The sequence below is a fragment of the Anas platyrhynchos genome, chromosome 33 (assembly GCF_047663525.1).
Source record: "Anas platyrhynchos isolate ZD024472 breed Pekin duck chromosome 33, IASCAAS_PekinDuck_T2T, whole genome shotgun sequence".
Classification (NCBI taxonomy): Eukaryota; Metazoa; Chordata; class Aves; order Anseriformes; family Anatidae; genus Anas; species Anas platyrhynchos.
Genome location: NC_092618.1, coordinates 3,752,454 through 3,769,171, shown reverse-complemented (window position 1 = coordinate 3,769,171; position 16,718 = coordinate 3,752,454). Strand labels below are relative to the sequence as shown.

Here is a 16,718-nt window from a genome sequence, read left to right as displayed (position 1 = left end):
TTGGGATTGGGGTTGGGATTGGGATTGGGATTGGGATTGGGGTTGGGGTTGGGGTTGGGGTTGGGGCTGGGATTGGGATTGGAATTGGAATTGGGGTTGGGGTTGAGGTCGGGGCAGGGCCTGGAATTGTGGTAGGGATTGGGATTGGGGTTGGAATTGGGATTAGGGTTGGGATTGGGATTGTGGTTGGGATGTGGATGGGGATGGGGTGAGGAGGGAGTAGGGGTTGGGATTGGAGTTGGAGTTGGGATTGGGAGGGGATGGGGATGGGGGTGGTCTGAAATGGAATAGGGATTGGGATTGGGATTGGGATTGGGAGGGGATAGGGAAGGGAAGAGGAAGGGGAAAGGATTGGGGTGGGATGGGGATGGAGTAGGATGAGGTGGGATTGGGATGGGAACAGGATGAAATGGGATTGGGGTTAGGACCAGGACTAGGACTGGGATTGGGATTGGGATTGGGATTGGGGTTTTGGGGTTGGGATTGGAATTGGGGTTGGGATTGGGATTGGGGTTAGGACCAGGACTAGGACTGGGATTGGGATTGGGATTGGGATTGGAATTGGGGTTGGGATTGGAATTGGGGTTGGGATTGGGATTGGGGTTAGGACCAGGACTAGGACTGGGATTGGGATTGGGATTGGGATTAGGGTGACCGGTACCACCCCCCCGCCCCTCCCCCCCCAGCCCACCAGGTGATCTCGGAGGCGCGGGGGCCGTGTTACCGCGTGCTGCGGGAGGGGCGCTGCGCGCTGCCCACCCTGCGCAACATCACCCACCAGATCTGCTGCTGCAGCCGCGTGGGCAAGGCCTGGGGGCCGGCGTGCCAGCACTGCCCCCCCTTCGGCTCCGGTGAGCCCCCCCGGGACCCCCCCAACCCCTTGGGATCCCCCCAAAAAAAACCCTTTAGGGCGGACCCCCCCCAAAAAAACAAAAACCCTTTGGGGAGCCTCCGTTTCATGGGATTTGCACCCAAAGCCACGGGCTCGCCCTTTGGAGGGGGGGATTTTTGGGGGAGGGGGGTAATTTTTTTTGGGGGGGGGTCCATTTTGACACCCCCTCCCCCCCCTTCAATTGCAGAGGGGTTCAAGGAGATCTGCCCCGCCGGCCCCGGCTACCACTACTCGGCCTCCGACCTGCGCTACAACACCTGCTACCTGGGCCAGGACCTGCCCCGTGTCCCCCTGGGGCGTCCCCGTGTCCCCTCCCCAGCTGGGACCGCCGCCCGTGAGCCCCTTGTCCCCCCCGCTTTGTCCCCCCCCACCCCCCCCGGCTGCCAGGACCCCCCCTCACCCCATTGCTCTGCCCCACAGCTCGCTGGCGCCCCGGTCGGCCGCCCCCCAGCAGGTCACCGCCTGTCCCCGAGGTGCCACCGCGGGTCCCCAAGGTGCCACAACGCGTCCCCGAGGTGCCACCACGCGTCCCACACGTGCCACCGCGTGTCCCCGAGGTGCCACCACGGGTCCCCGATGTGCCACCACGTGTCCCCGAGGTGCCACAACGCATCCCCGAGGTACCACCACGTGTCCCCGAGGTGTCACCACATGTCCCTGATGTGCCACCACGTGTCCCTGAGGCACCACCGCATGTCCCTGAGGTGCCACATGTCCCCAAGGTTCCACAGCGGGTCCCTGAGGCGCCACAACGTGTCCCCGAGGTGCCACCAGACGTCCCCGAGGTGCCACAACGCGTCCCCGAGGTGCCACCGCGCATCCCCGAGGTGCCACCACCAGCCCCCGAGGTTGTCATCGTGCCTCGACCCACCCTGGGGCTGCTGGGACCCCTCCCCACGCCACCCGGCCCGGAGGGTCCGGCACCAGGTAGGGCTGGGGCACTTGTGCACGGCTGCACATGTGTGTGCACCGTTGCACGCATGCATGGTTGCAGATGTGCGCAGGGTTGCACTGTGTGCAGCTGTGTGCATGCATTTTATTTTATTTTTTGCACGTGTGGTTACGCTCTGCGCCATTGCACATACACATCTCAGCACAGGCATGCAAGGTCACACGTGTGTGCATGTGGCTGTGCACTTGTGCATGGTTGCATGCTTGCATGGCTGCATGTGTGCAGTTGCATGTGCACGTGTGCTCAGTTACATGTGCAAGCAGTTATGTGTGCAATTTGCATTTATTCAGTCTCATTTGTGCACAGTTATAGGCGTGCACAGTTACACACGTGCGTGTTACACGTGTGCACACCATTGCAGGCTTGCCCAGCTGCATGCAGCTGCAGTAGCACGTGTGCATCTCATGCATGCACAGCTAAATATATTGTGCACGTGTGCACGGTTTGCATGCATGACTATTTGCACACGTGTGCACGGCTACATGCATGCCTGCTTACACACGTGTGCACAATGCCTACTTACACACGCCTACACGTGTGCATGTGTCCTGTATGCCTATTTGCACACATGTCCACAGTTGCATGCATGCTTGATTGCGCACACGTGCACAGTGTGCATGCGTGCATGTTTGCACAGGTGTGCACAGCTGCACGCCTGCCCGTTTGCACACACATGTGTTACTCACGTGTGCCCGCTTGCAGCCGCCGGCAGCGTGTGCGAGCGGAACCCGCGGATCTGCGGCCCCGGGCGCTGCGTCCCGCGCCAGGGCGGCTACACCTGCCTGTGCCACCCCGGCTTCTGGCTCAGCACCCAGGGCACCCACTGCATCGGTGAGCGGTGCCCGGCCCCTCCCTGGGCACCCATGTCCCCGTGCACCCACCTCCCCCTGCACTCATTTCCCCGTGCGCCCATTTCCCTGTGCACCCACCTCCCTGTGCACCTGTTTCCCCATGCACCCACCTCCCCATGCACTCACCCGTTTCCCCGTGCACCTATTTCCCCGTGCAGCCACCCATTTCCTCATGCACCCATTTCCTTCTGCACCCATTTCCCCATGCGCCCACCTCCCCATGCACCCACCTATTTCCCCATGCACCCACCTCCTCATGTACCCACCCATTTCTCCGTGCACCCATTTCCCCATCTATCCACTTCCTTGTGCACCCACCTCCCCGTGCACCCACCTCTCCAAGCCCCAATTTCCCCCTGCCCCCATTTCCCCATGCACCCGTTTCCCCACGCACCCACCCATCTCTCCATGCCCCCACCTCCCCGTGCCCCCATTTCCCCCTGCCCCCATTTCCCCGCGCACCCACCTCCCCACTCCCCTCTCCCCCTTCCCTCCCACCCACCTCTCCATCCGTCCCCGCTCCTGTCCGTCCGTCTGTCCCCATTGCCGTCCGTCCCCCCGCCTGCCCAGACGTGGACGAGTGCCGGCGCAGCCCCCGGCCCTGCGCCCCCGGCCGCTGCGAGAACACGGTGGGGAGCTTCCGCTGCGTCTGCGGCCCCGGCTACCGGCCCGGCCCCGGCGGCACCGACTGCCAAGGTCAGCAGGGACGGGGGGGGGACAGAGGGGGACAATGGGGACAACGGGGATGGGGCTGAGGTGGCCGTGTCCCCGTAGATGTGGATGAATGCGCCCAGAGCCCCTCGCCCTGCGCCCAGAGCCGCTGCGAGAACTTGCCCGGTGGCTACCGCTGCGTCTGCCCGGCCGGCTACCAGGCCAGCACGCCCACGGGACAGTGCCAGGGTGAGCGGGGACACCGGGCTGTGGGGACACCGGGCTGTGGGGACACTGGGTGTGGGGACACCGGGGTGTGGGGACACCAAGGGTATGGGGACACCAAGGGTATGGGGACACCATCTGCGTGTTCAACACCCATGGGGTCATCGTTCATGGGGTCACCATCCATTGGGTCACCATCCATGGGGTCACCGTGCCATAACGCCACCATCCAAGAACTCAACATCTATGGGGTCAGCAGCCATGGGGTCACCATGCCATAGTGTTGCCAGCCACGGGGTTAAACATCCATGGTGAACCCATCCATAACCTCCCAATACGTGGTGTCCCCATGCGTGGTGTCCCCATCCGTGGTGTCCCCATCCATGGTGTCCCCATCCATGGTGTCCCCATCCATGGTGAACCCATCCATAACCTCCCAATACGTGGTGTCCCCATCTGTGGTGTCCCCATCCGTGGTGTCCCCGTCCGTGGTGCCACCACCCACGCCCTCCCCGCGGTGCCACCACCGCTGCCCCCTCTCCGTGCCGCGCAGACATCGACGAGTGCGAGAACCACCTGGCCTGCCCCGGCCAGGAGTGCGCCAACACGCCGGGCTCCTTCCAGTGCCGGCCGTGCCGCGACGGCTTCGAGCTGCGCCACGGGCGCTGCGCAGGTACCCGCGTCCCCCCACGTCCCCCCTGTCCCCCCGAGGGGGGGGCCAACCCTTAATTGTGCCACCCCCTAGACGTGGACGAGTGCGCCACGGGCTCGCCCTGCGGTCCCCACGGCCGCTGCAGTAACACCGAGGGCTCCTTCCACTGCCAGTGCCGGCGCGGATACCGGGTGGGTGCCGGCGGCGCGCCATGCGCGGGTGAGTGGTGGGGGCGGCGTGGGGATGGTGCCGTGTCCCCCCCACACCCGACGGCCCCCCCACGGCCCCCATCTGCCCACAGATGTCAACGAGTGCCTGGAGGGCGACTTCTGCTTCCCCCACGGCGAGTGCCTCAACACCGAGGGCTCCTACAGCTGCCTCTGCGCCCAGGGCTATGCCAGCACCCCCGAGGGCACCGCATGCGTTGGTCAGAGCCCGGCATGGTCCCGGTCCCTGTCCCTGTCCCTGTCCCTGTCCCCGTCCCCATACCCATCCCGGTCCCATTGCAGTCCCCATTCTCATTGTGGTTTCTATTCCAGTTGCGGTTTTTTAGTCCCAGTTAATCTACTCAGTCCCATCCCCTTGCCTATCCATGTCCCCATCCAATCCCAATCCTATCCCCATCCCAATCCCATCCCCATCCTATCCCATCCCAATGTCTCTCCCTGTCCCCATCCCATCCCACCCCAATCCCAACCCCCATCCCATCTCTGTCTCCATCCCATCCCCATTCCCACCCCAGTCCCCATCCCCATCCCAATCCCATCCCCATCCCACCCCAATCCCATCCCCATCCTACCCTTTTTCCACCCCAATCCCAATCCCACCCCAATCCCATCCCATCCCTTTTCCACCCCATCCCCATTTCCATCCCAATCCCAATCCCACCCCAGTCCCATCTCATCCCACCCCACCCCTCCACCACCCACCCACGCATCCGGGTACCACGGGGTGCCACCAGCCCCTTGTGTCCCCCTCTTTCCCCGTATCCCCCCTGCCCCCGTGTCCCCCCCCTGTACCCACGTCCACCCCATGCCCATGTCCCCCCCGTCCTCACCCCGTGTCCCCCCCCAGACGTGGACGAGTGCCAGCGCGGGGACGTGTGCCGGGGCGGCCGCTGCGCCAACACCGACGGCGCCTTCGAGTGCCACTGCCCCGCCGGCTTCCGCACCGACGCCGAGCGGGCCCAGTGCCACGGTGAGGGGCTGGGGGGTTGGGGGGGGGGGATTTTGGGTGCCCCCCACCCTGGGGCTGGCGGCGAGGGTGGCCCTGTCCCCTCAGATGTGGACGAGTGCCAGGAGCACGGGGCTGAGTTGTGTGGGGCTGAGCGCTGCAAGAACTTGCCCGGATCCTACCGCTGCGTGCCCGCCTGCCAGCACGGCTACCGGCCCCGGGACGGCGGGGGGTGTGAGGGTGAGCGGGGATTGGGATTGGGATTGGGATTGGGATTGGGATTGGGATTGGGGTTGGGGTTGGGGTTGGGGTTGGGATTGGGATTGGGATTGGGATTGGGATTGGGATTGGGGTTGGGGTTGGGGTTGGGGTTGGGGTTGGGATTGGGATTGGGATTGGGGTTGGGGTTGGGGTTGGGGTTGGGGTTGGGGATGGAGATAGAGACCAATAGTGGATGGGTTTAGGGACTGGGATTGGGATGGGGATGGGAGGGGATGGGATTGGGGTGGGATTGGGATGGGGATGGGAGGGGATTGGGGTGGGGATGGGAGGGGATTGGGATGGGATTGGGATGGGATTGGGATGGGATGGGGATGGGGATGGGAGGAGATTGGGGTGGGGATGGGATGGGGATGGGGATGGGGATGGGAGGAGATTGGTGTGGGGATGGGATGGGGATGGGGATGGGGGATTGGGGATTGGGATTGGGGATGGGGATGGGGGTGGGGATTGGGATTGGGGTTGGGGTTGGGATTGGGGTGGGGATGGAGATAGAGACCGATAGTGGATGGGTTTAGGGACTGGGACTAGGATGGGGATGGGAGGGGATGGGATTGGGGTGGGATTGGGGTGGGGATGGGATGGGGATGGGAGGGGATGGGATTGGGGTGGGATTGGGATGGGGATGGGATGGGGATGGGATGGGGATGGGATTGGGATTGGGGTGGGGATGGAAATGGAGACTAATAATGGATGAAAATAGGGACTGGGACTGGGACTGGGACTGGGACTGGGACTGGGACTGGGACTGGGACTGGGACTGGGATGGGGATGGGGATTGGAGGGGATGGGAGGGGATTGGGGTGGGGATGGGAGGGGATGGGATTGGGGTGAGATTGGGATGGGGATGGGAGGGGGATGGGAGGGGATTGGGGTGGGGATGGGATGGGTTGGGATGGGATGGGATGGGATGGGGATGGGATTGGGGTGGGGATGGAAATGGAGACTAATAATGGATGAAAATAGGGACTGAGACTGGGACTGGGACTGGGACTGAGACTGGGACTGGGACTGGGACTGCGACTGCGACTGGGACTGGGACTGAGACTGGGACTGAGACTGAGACTGGGACTGGGACTGGGACTGGGACTGGGATGGGGATGGAATGGGTTTGGAATGGGGATGGGGGTGGGATTGGAACAGGATTGGGATGGGGATGGAGATGGAGACCAATAATGGATGAAAATAGGGGGTGGGATTGGGATGGGATTGGGATGGGATTAGGGTGAGATTGGGATGGGGTTGGGGATGGGATGGGAATGGAGACAGGTCCAGGGGCCAGAACGGGACGAGGATGGGGACTGGGACAGGGATGGGAACCCGCACACAGGGCTGTGATGCGCACGGGGCTCATCCTGCCCGGGGCCGTGGTCCCCATCATCCCCCACCCCACCTTGTTCCCCCCCCATGCTTGGGGTCCCCCCGGTGTCCCCGCAGATGTGGACGAGTGCCAGGAGCATGGGGCTGAGTTGTGTGGGGCCGAGCGCTGCGAGAACCTGCCCGGATCCTACCGCTGCGTGCCCCCCTGCCAGCCCGGCTACCGGCCCCGGGACGGCGGGGGGTGTGAGGGTACGGGGCCATGGGGACGGGGACAGGGCCATGGGGATGGGGATGGGGCCATGGGGACGGGGATGAGGCCATGGGGATGGGGACGGGGCCATGGGGATGGGGACGGGGCCATGGGGATGGGGATGGGGCCATGGGGACGGGGATGAGGCCATGGGGATGGGGACGGGGCCATGGGGATGGGGATGGGGCCATGGGGACGGGGATGGGGCCATGGGGATGGGGATGGGGCCATGGGAACGGGGATGGGGCCATGGGGATGGGGATGGGGCCATGGGGATGGGGACAGGGCCATGGGGACGGGGATGGGGCCATGGGGACGGGGATGGGGCCATGGGGACAGGGACTGGGGCACGGGGATGGGGATGGGGGTACGGAGAGGCTGAGGGGACCCTGCCCTAGGGGACAGTGGGGACACCACTATGGGGTTTAGGGGCAGGGGGATTTCTCCATGGGGTTAGGAGGGGGACGGACAGCAGGGGCCATGGCATGGGGGACATCAGGGACAAGCCAATGGGGCACAATAGGGACAAAGCTATGGGGGACATGGAAAAAACAACGGGGATGCTGGGGACAAGCCAATGGGGTCGAGGTGCAGGGGGACTTCTCTATGGGGTCAGGATGGGGATGGGCAGCAGGGGACATCAGGGACAACACCACGGGAGATAATGGGGACAAAACGATGGGGGACATTGGGGACAAGCCAATGGGGCCACTGGGGACAAGCCAATGGGGTCGAGGTGCAGGGGGGCTTCTCCATGGGGTCAGGATGGAGACGGAGAGCAGGGACCATCGGGGGACAGTGGGGACCCCCCCATGGGGCTGAGCTTTTGGGGGACGGCTCCACGCTCCCCCCCCCAATGTCCCCACCGCCCCCTCCCCCCAAAAAAACGTCACCTCCCCGCTTGCAGACGAGGACGAGTGCGCCGAGGGGGGGTCCCGCTGCGGCCCCCACGCCGCCTGCCACAACCTCCCCGGCTCCTTCCAGTGCGCCTGCCACCAGGGCTACGAGGCCGCCCGGCACGGCCACCACTGCCAGGGTACGGGGACAGCGGGGACAGCAGGGGGGGGACACCCAGAGTGACACTGAGCCCCCCCCCCTTCGTGTTTCCCCCCCAGACGTGGACGAGTGCACGACGCTGCCGGGGGTGTGCGGGGCGGCGCGCTGCGAGAACGTGGACGGCTCCTTCCTCTGCCTCTGCCCCGACGGGGGGCACGAGTTCGATCCGGTGACGGGGACGTGCGGGGGACCCCCCCCAGCGACCCCACTCCTCCGGCCCCCCCCGGAGCCGTGGAAGCCCCCCCGGGCTTGGCGGCGTGCTTCAGCCCCGCCTGCGGGGTGCTGGCGCCCAACGTCAGCCGGCAGCAGTGCTGCTGCAGCGTGGGGGGCGCCTGGGGGGTCCGCTGCCCCCCCCCGAGGCCGTGCCCCACGCCTGGAACCGGTGGGGACATGGGGACGCTATGGGGGGGGGAGGGGATTGGGGATGGCGTGGGGTGGGAAGGGATTGGGGTGGGAGTGGGATTGGGGATGGGGATTGGGATTGGGGATGGGGATGGGGATGGGGATTGAGGATGGGATTGGGGATGGGATTGGGGATGGGATTGGGGTTGGAGATGGGGATGGGGATGGGGATTGGGGATGGGGGATTGGGATTGGGATTGGGGATGGGATTGGGGATGGGGATGGGGATGGGGATGGGGATTGGGGATGGGATTGGGGATGGGATTGGGGATGGAATTGGGGATGGGATTGGGGATGGGGATGGGGATGGGATTGGGGATGGGATTGGGGATGGGATTGGGGATGGGGATGGGGATGGGGATGGGGATGGGATTGGGGATGGGGGATTGGGATTGGGATTGGGGATGGGGATGGGGACGGGGATGGGATTGGGGATGGGGATGGGGATGGGATTGGGGATGGGATTGGGGATGGGGATGGGGATGGGGATGGGGATTGGGGATGGGGGATTGGGATTGGGATTGGGGATGGGATTGGGGATGGGGATGGGATTGGGGATGGGGATGGGGATGGGATTGGGGATGGGATTGGGGATGGGGATGGGGATGGGGATGGGGATTGGGGATGGGGGATTGGGATTGGAATGGGAAGGGATGGGGATAGGACTGGGATGGGATGGGATTGGGATGGAGATAGGATTAGGATTGGGATGGGATTGGGATAGGATTGGGGGGGTGGAGATGGAATTGGGATGGGGTTGGTGATGGGATTGAGATAGATTGGGATTGGGACTGGGATGGAATGGGGATGGGATGGGGATGGGATGAGGATGGGACTGGGGTGGGAAGGGATTGGGATGGGTTTGGGGTGGTGATGGGATTTGGGATGGGGATGGGGATGGGATTGTAAAGGGATTGGGATTGGGGTGGGTATTGCCAGGGATTAGGACTGGGATGGGATGGGATTGGGATCGGGGTGTGGATGGGGACAGGGATGGGCTGGGGATGGGGTCAGGATGGTGCCAAGGTGCAGGGGGGGTGACACCTCTGTCCCCCCCCCCAAGCCAAGCACCGAGCCCTCTGCCCCCACGGGACCGGCCAGACCACGGGGCCCCAGGGCTCAGCAGCAGGTCAGTGCGGCCGCGGGGGGGGCACAGCGATGGGGCCCCCCCCATTTGGGGGCTCCCTCCGTTTAGGGACTCCCCCCCCTACTCAGGGGCTCCCCCCTGTATTTAGCGGTTCCCCAATGTTGGGGATGCCCCCCCATTTTGGGGATGCCACCCCTGTTTTGGGGCTCCCCCATTTATGGGATGCCCCCCGTTTTGGGGACTCACCCCCCCTAATTTGGGAATGGCCCCCATTTGGGGGACTCACCCCTCCCATTTTGGGGATGTCCCCATTTTTCAGGGTGCCCCCTCAATTTGGGGATGCCCCCCCTATTTTGTGGGGTTACGCCCCTCCCCTTTTGGGTGCATCCCGCCTATTTTGGGGCAATACCCCCCCTATTTTGGGGTTCCCCTCCTATATAGGGGCTCCCCCGTTTCGGGGGTGCCCCCCCCAATTCCGAGGACCCTCCCCCTGACGTCGCCCCCCCCCTTACCCCCTTACCCCCCAGATGTGGACGAGTGCCGGGTGTTCGCGCCGCAGCTGTGCCGGGGGGGGGTCTGCATCAACGCCGCCCCCGGCTTCAGCTGCTACTGCCCCAGCGGCTACTACTACGAGCAGGAGCACCTGCAGTGCGTGGGTGAGCACCCAGCACCCCCAGCACCCCCCCAGCAGCCCCCCAGCACCCCCAGCACCCTGACCTCAGCACCCCCAGCACCCTACTTGTGCCCTGGGTGCACCCTGCCTGCACCCTGAGAGCACCCTACTTGCACCCTGACTGCACACTAAGAGCACCCTGTGCACCCCGAGCACCCTACTCGCACCTTGAGCACCCTGCCCTCAGCACCCTGAGCACCCTGCCAGCACCCCCAGCACCCCCAGCACCCCCAGCACCCTGACCTCAGCACCCTAATTGTGCCCTGGGTGCACCCTGCCTGCACCCTGAGCACCCTGAGCACCCTAATTGCGACCTGAGTGCACCCTGAGCACCCTCTTTGCACCCTGAGCACCCGACTTGTGCCCTGACTGCACCCTGAGTGCGCCCTACCTGCACCCTGAGCACCCTAATTGTGCCCTGAGTGCGCCCTACTTGCACCCTGCCTGCACCCTACTTGCACCCTGAGAGCACCCTGAGCACCCAGCCAGCACGCTGAGCTCCCTACCTGCACCCTGAGCACACAACCTGTACCCAGAAAGCACCCTAAGAGCACCCTGGCTGCACCCTGAGCACCCTCTTTGCACCCCGAGCACCCAACTTGTGCCCTGCCAGCACCCTACCTGCACCCTGAGCACCCTGCCTGCACCCAGCCAGCACCCTGAGCACCCAACTTGCATCCTGAGCACCCTGAGCGTGCCCTGTCTGCACCCTGAGCACCCAACTTATGCCCTGAGTGCGCTCTACCTGCACCCTGAGCACCCTACTTGCACCCCGCCAGCACCCTGAGCACCCTGCCTGCACCCAGCTCACACCCTGAGAGCACCCTGCCCACACCCTTCCAGCACCCTGCCAGCACCCTGAGCACCCTACTTGCACCCTGCCTGCACCCTGAGCACCCTGCCAGCACCCAGCCAGCACCCTGAGCACCCAACTTGTGCCCTGCCAGCACCCTGCCTGCACCCTGAGCACCCAACTTGTGCCCTGAGTGCGCTCTACCTGCACCCTGAGCACCCTACTTGCACCCTGCCTGCACCCTGAGCACCCTGCCTGCACCCAGCTCACACCCTGAGCACCCTGCCCACACCCTTCCAGCACCCAGCCAGCACCCTGAGCACCCTGAGCGTGCCCTACCTGCACCCTGAGCACCCTAATTGTGCTCTGAGTGCACCCTCCCTGCACAATACCTGCACCCTGAGCACCCAACTTGTGCCCTGAGTGCACCCTCCCTGCACCCTCAGCACCCTGCCTGCACCCTGTCTGCACCCCGAGCACCCTATTCGCACCCCAAGCACCCTGCCCTCAGCCCCCCGAGCACCCTTCCAGCCCCCCGAGCCCCCTTCCAGCCCCCCCCCCCGTGCCCCCCACCCCCTTGCCGACCACCACCGCCCCCCCTCCCAGATAACGACGAGTGCCAGGACGAGGACGCGGAGCCGTGCATCGGGGGCCGCTGCGTCAACACGGTGGGCTCCTACTTCTGCTCCTGCGCCCCCCCCCTGGTGCTGGACGGCTCCCAGCGCCGCTGCGTCACCAACGACACCCGCGCCATGGGTGAGGCCACCCCCTGTCACCCCCCCCGTGTCACCGTCACCCCCCCCGTGTCGCCCTGTCCCCACGTGTCCCCATATCCCTGCCCTATGTCCCCGTGGCCCCCCATCCCCGTGTCCCGGCACTGTCCCCTGATGCCCCCCCCGTGTCCCCATGTCCCACATCCTGATGTCCCACGTCACCGTGTCCCCACGTCCTGTGTCCCCATACCCCCATGGCGCTGTATCCCCCATGTCCCCAAATCCCCGTGTCCCCGTTTCCCCATGTCCCACATCCTGATGTCCCACGTCACCGTGTCCCCACGTCCTGTGTCCCCATATCCCCATGGCGCTGTATCCCCCATGTCCCCAAATCCCCGTGTCCCCGTGTCCCCATGTCCCACGTCGCCTCCCCTTGTCCCACATCCCCCTGTCCCACGTCACCATATCCCCGTGTCCCCATGTCCCCATGTCCCACATCCCTTCATCCCAGTGTCCCCCATTGTCTCCCCACATCCCACATCACCTCCCCATGTCCCCACCTCACTGTGTCCCCATGTCCCCGTGTCCCCATGTCCCCGTGTCCCCATGTCCCCGTGTCCCCGTGTCCCCATGTCCCCATGTCCCACATCCCTTCATCCCAGTGTCCCCCATTGTCTCCCCACATCCCACATCACCTCCCCATGTCCCCACCTCACTGTGTCCCCATGTCCCCGTGTCCCCATGTCCCCGTGTCCCCATGTCCCCATGTCCCACATCCCTTCATGCCAGTGTCCCCCATTGTCTCCCCACATCCCACATCACCTCCCCATGTCCCTACCTCACTGTGTCCCCATGTCCCCGTGTCCCCATGTCCCCATGTCCCCGTGTCCCCATGTCCCCGTGTCCCCGTGTCCCCATATCCCCACGTCCCCGTGTCCCCATGTCACTGTGTCCACATGTCCCTGTGTCCCATATCCCCATGTCCCCGTGTCCCTCTGTCCCCATGTCCCCCGTTGCCTCCCCACGTCTCACGCTGCCTCTCCGTGTTCCCACACCCCCCGTCACCATATCCCCATGTCCCATGTCCCCATGTCCCTGTATCCCTGTGTCCCCGTGTCCCCATACCCCACGTCCCCATGTCCCACGTCCCTTTATCCCAGTGTCCCCTGTTGTCTCCCCACATCCCACGTCACCTCCCCATGTCCCCATGTCCCCGCATCTCACATCCCCATGTCCCCATGTCCCACGTCCCCATGTCCCCGTGTCTCCATGTCCCCATGTCCCTGTGTCCCCATGTCCCCCGTTGCCTCCCCACGTCCCACGCCACCTCCCCATGTCTCCACGTCCCCCTGTCCCCATGTCCCCATGTCCCCTGTCCCCACATTACCATGTCCCCATGTCCCTGTGTCCCATATCCCCATGCCCCACGCCCCACATCCCCATGTCCCCATATCCCCCGCCGCCTCCCCGCCTCCCCACGCCCCCCGTCACCGTGTCCCCGTGTGCCCCCGTCCCCAGAGGAGGACCCGGCCGTGTGCTGGCAGGAGGTCGGCCCCGACCTGGTGTGCGGGCGCCCGCGGCTGGACCGGCAGGCGACCTACACCGAGTGCTGCTGCCTCTACGGCGAGGCCTGGGGCATGGACTGCGCCCTGTGCCCCGCGCGACACTCAGGTGCCACCACCGTGTCCCCGATGGCCCCGTGTCCCCACATCCCCATGTCCCCGTGTCCCCTACGTCCCCATGTCCCCGTGTCCCCATGTCCCCACGTCCCTATGACCCCACAGCCACGTGGCCCCATAGCCTCATGTTGCCATGCACCCCTGTCCCCTACGGCCCCTTGTCCCCATGTCCCCGTGTCCCCTTGTCCCCATGTCCCCATGTCCCCTTGTCCCCGTGTCCCCGTGTCCCCACATCCCCATGACCCCACAGCCACGTGGCCCCATAGCCTCATGTTGCCATGCACCCCTGTCCCCTACGGCCCCTTGTCCCCTTGTCCCCATGTCCCCATGTCCCTAAGGCCCTATAGCCTCACATCCCTGTGTCCCCATGTCCCCCCATGTCCCTGTCCCCCCCCCCATGCCCACGTCCCCATGCCCCCTCCCATGCCCACGACCCCCCCCATCCCCTATACCCATGTCCCCATGTCCCCATGTCCCCAAGACCCCACACAGGGGGACCCCCACCCTGCCCCCCTCCTACCCCAGCAATAGGGACCCCCCCCCAGACCCCCATAATGGGGACCCCATGGGCACCCCCCAGAGTGGGTCCCCCTTAGACACCCCCCCCATGATTGGGACCCCTTGGACCCCCCCCATAACAGGGACCCCTTTGCCCCCCCCAATAATGGGAACCCCTCCCACCACCCCACAACGCCCCCCCCCCTAATGGAGACCCCTTGGGCACCCCCCATATAACAGTGCCCCCCCCACCTCTTTACACCCCCCCCCTTAGCATCCCCAATTTTTAGGACCCCACCCCACAACCTGCCCCCCCCCCCCCTTTTTTTTTTCTCCCCCCCCCCCCCCCCTAGATGACTTCGAGTTCCTCTGCAACGTCCTGCGCCCCCCCGGCCCGGGGCTGGGCCCCCCCTACGAATACGGCCCCGAATACCCCCCCCACTACGGGCTGCCCTACGGCCCCCTCCCCTTTGGGGGTCCGGGCCCCCGCCTGCCCCCCCCGGGGCTGCGCACTAACTACGACCCCTATGGGCTGGGGGGGGGCTATGACCCGCGCGGGGATGCCCTTTACGCCGCCCCCCCCCGCTACGAGGACTTGGAGGATTTCAAGGGGTCCCGCCAGGGCCCCCCCCGCTCCTCCCGGCCCCGCAGCCCCCCCAGCGCCCCCCAGGACCCCCCCCCGTGGCTCTTCCAGCCCCACGGCGTGGCCGAGCGGCCGGGGCGAGCCAGCGAGGACGGTGAGTTTGGGGGGGGGGGGGGGATTGAGGGGTTTGGGGGGGGGATTTTGTTTTTTTTATGGGGAGGGGGCTGACGGGGACCCCCCCCCGCAGACCCCCGGGACGAGGCGCTGCCGCCGGAGCTGTGCGGGGTGCTGAGCGGCTGCGAGCATGGGCACTGCGTGCGGGTGCCCCAGGGCTTCACCTGCGCCTGCGACCCCGGCTACCGGCTGGACGCGGCACGCGTGGCCTGCGTGGGTGAGACACGGCCTAATCCCGGCCTATTCCGGCCTAATCCGGCCTAATCCGGCCTAGTCCCGGCCTAGTCCCGGCATAATCCCGGCCTGATCCCGGCATTAACCCCGGCCTAATCCGGCCTAATCCAGCCTAGTCCCGGCATAATCCCGGCATAATACGGCCTAAACCGGCCTAGTCCCGGCCTAATCCCGGCCTAATCCGGCCTAATCCGGCCTAATCCGGCCTAGTCCCGGCATAATCCCGGCCTGATCCCTGCATAATCCCGGCATAATCCCGGCCTAATCCGGCCTAATCCGTCCTAGTCCCGGCATAATCCCGGCATAATACGGCCTAATCCGGCCTAGTCCCGGCATAATACCGGCCTAATCCGGCCTAATCCCGGCCTGATCCCGGAATAATCCCGGCCTGATCCCGTCCTAATTCCTTCATAATCCCGGCCTAATCCCGGCCTAATCTGGCATAATCCAGGCCTAATCCCGGCCTGATCCCGGCCTGATCCCGGCCTAATCCTGGCCTAATCTCGGCCTGATTCCGGCCTGATCCCGGCACAATCCCGGCCTGATCCCGGCATAATCCCAGCCTGTTCCCATCCCAATCCCATCCCATCCCAAACCCCAGTCCCAGCCCAAATCCCACCCCATCCCATCCCCAATCCCACTTTAATCCAACCCCCAATCCCACCCTAATCCAACCCCAAATCCTACCCCAATCCTACCCCAATCCCCCCCCAAATCCCCCCCAATCCCAATCCCACCCCAATCCCTCCCCAATCCCCCACAATCCCAATCCCACCCCAAATCCCACCCCAATCCCATCCCCATCCCCCTCAATCCCACCCCAAAACCCACACAATCCCAATTCCACCCCACCCCAATCCCACCCCAATCCCATCCCAATCCCATCCCAATCCCCCTCAATCCCACCCCAATCCCCCCCAACCCCCCTTAATCCCCCTCCCTGACCTCCCCTGACCCCCCCCTTTTCCCCGCAGACCTCGACGAGTGCTCGGAGGCCGCCCTGTGCCGGGGGGGGCTCTGCCTCAACACCCCCGGCTCCTTCCGCTGCCTCTGCCCCCCGGCTCTGTCCCGGCGCAGGGACCCCCCCGCTGCGTCCCCGCGTGCCCCCCGGCCTGAGCCCCCCCCTCCCCATCCCGGGGGGGGGGCCCTGTATTTATTGTCTGTATATATCGGAGCTGGGGGGGGGGGGGGGATGGAGAGACACTGGGGGGCACCGTCCGGCATCCCCCCCCCGCCCGCTGTGGGGTGAGGTGGTGGGGGGGCTCCTGGGGGTGCCCATGGGGGTGCCCGGCCCCCCGCTCCCTCCCCCCCCGTCCATGTGAGCCCCCCCTCACTTCCCCCCCAATTTTTACAGAATAAAGGTTTTCTATAAAATGAGCTGAGGGGGGGGGAGTTCTTTCATCCTAATAGGGTCGGGTGGGGGGGGGGCTGTGGTGTCACAGGGACTGGGACCCCAAATGGGACCCCCCCCTCATGAGTCTGGACCCCCCTACTTGGGACTGGGACCCCTCTATGGGTTTGGGACCCCCCCCAGTGGGACTGGGACCCCCCCCCCATGTATCTGCTCCCCCCCTCAATGTG

At 65.3% G+C, this 16,718-nt stretch overlaps 1 protein-coding gene across 1 annotated transcript in view; it reads left to right on the top strand.

The window, feature by feature from the left end:
• The window catches only part of LOC139998584 (latent-transforming growth factor beta-binding protein 4-like), a 92,723-nt gene extending 76,209 nt beyond the window's left edge, over nt 1–16,514 (top strand). Inside the window, 23 exon segments of the mRNA XM_072029862.1 lie at nt 687–851; nt 1,080–1,226; nt 1,313–1,512; nt 1,615–1,819; nt 2,547–2,675; nt 3,266–3,391; nt 3,470–3,595; nt 4,125–4,244; nt 4,317–4,442; nt 4,525–4,650; nt 5,298–5,420; nt 5,505–5,636; nt 7,113–7,244; nt 8,153–8,281; nt 8,361–8,536; nt 8,539–8,683; nt 9,767–9,832; nt 10,318–10,446; nt 11,863–12,012; nt 13,488–13,640; nt 14,500–14,883; nt 14,977–15,120; nt 16,112–16,514. Of these exon segments, the coding sequence (XP_071885963.1) occupies nt 687–851; nt 1,080–1,226; nt 1,313–1,512; nt 1,615–1,819; nt 2,547–2,675; nt 3,266–3,391; nt 3,470–3,595; nt 4,125–4,244; nt 4,317–4,442; nt 4,525–4,650; nt 5,298–5,420; nt 5,505–5,636; nt 7,113–7,244; nt 8,153–8,281; nt 8,361–8,536; nt 8,539–8,683; nt 9,767–9,832; nt 10,318–10,446; nt 11,863–12,012; nt 13,488–13,640; nt 14,500–14,883; nt 14,977–15,120; nt 16,112–16,386 (3,608 nt within the window). The 3' untranslated portion in view covers nt 16,387–16,514.
• Nucleotides 16,515–16,718: the final 204 nt, after the last annotated feature.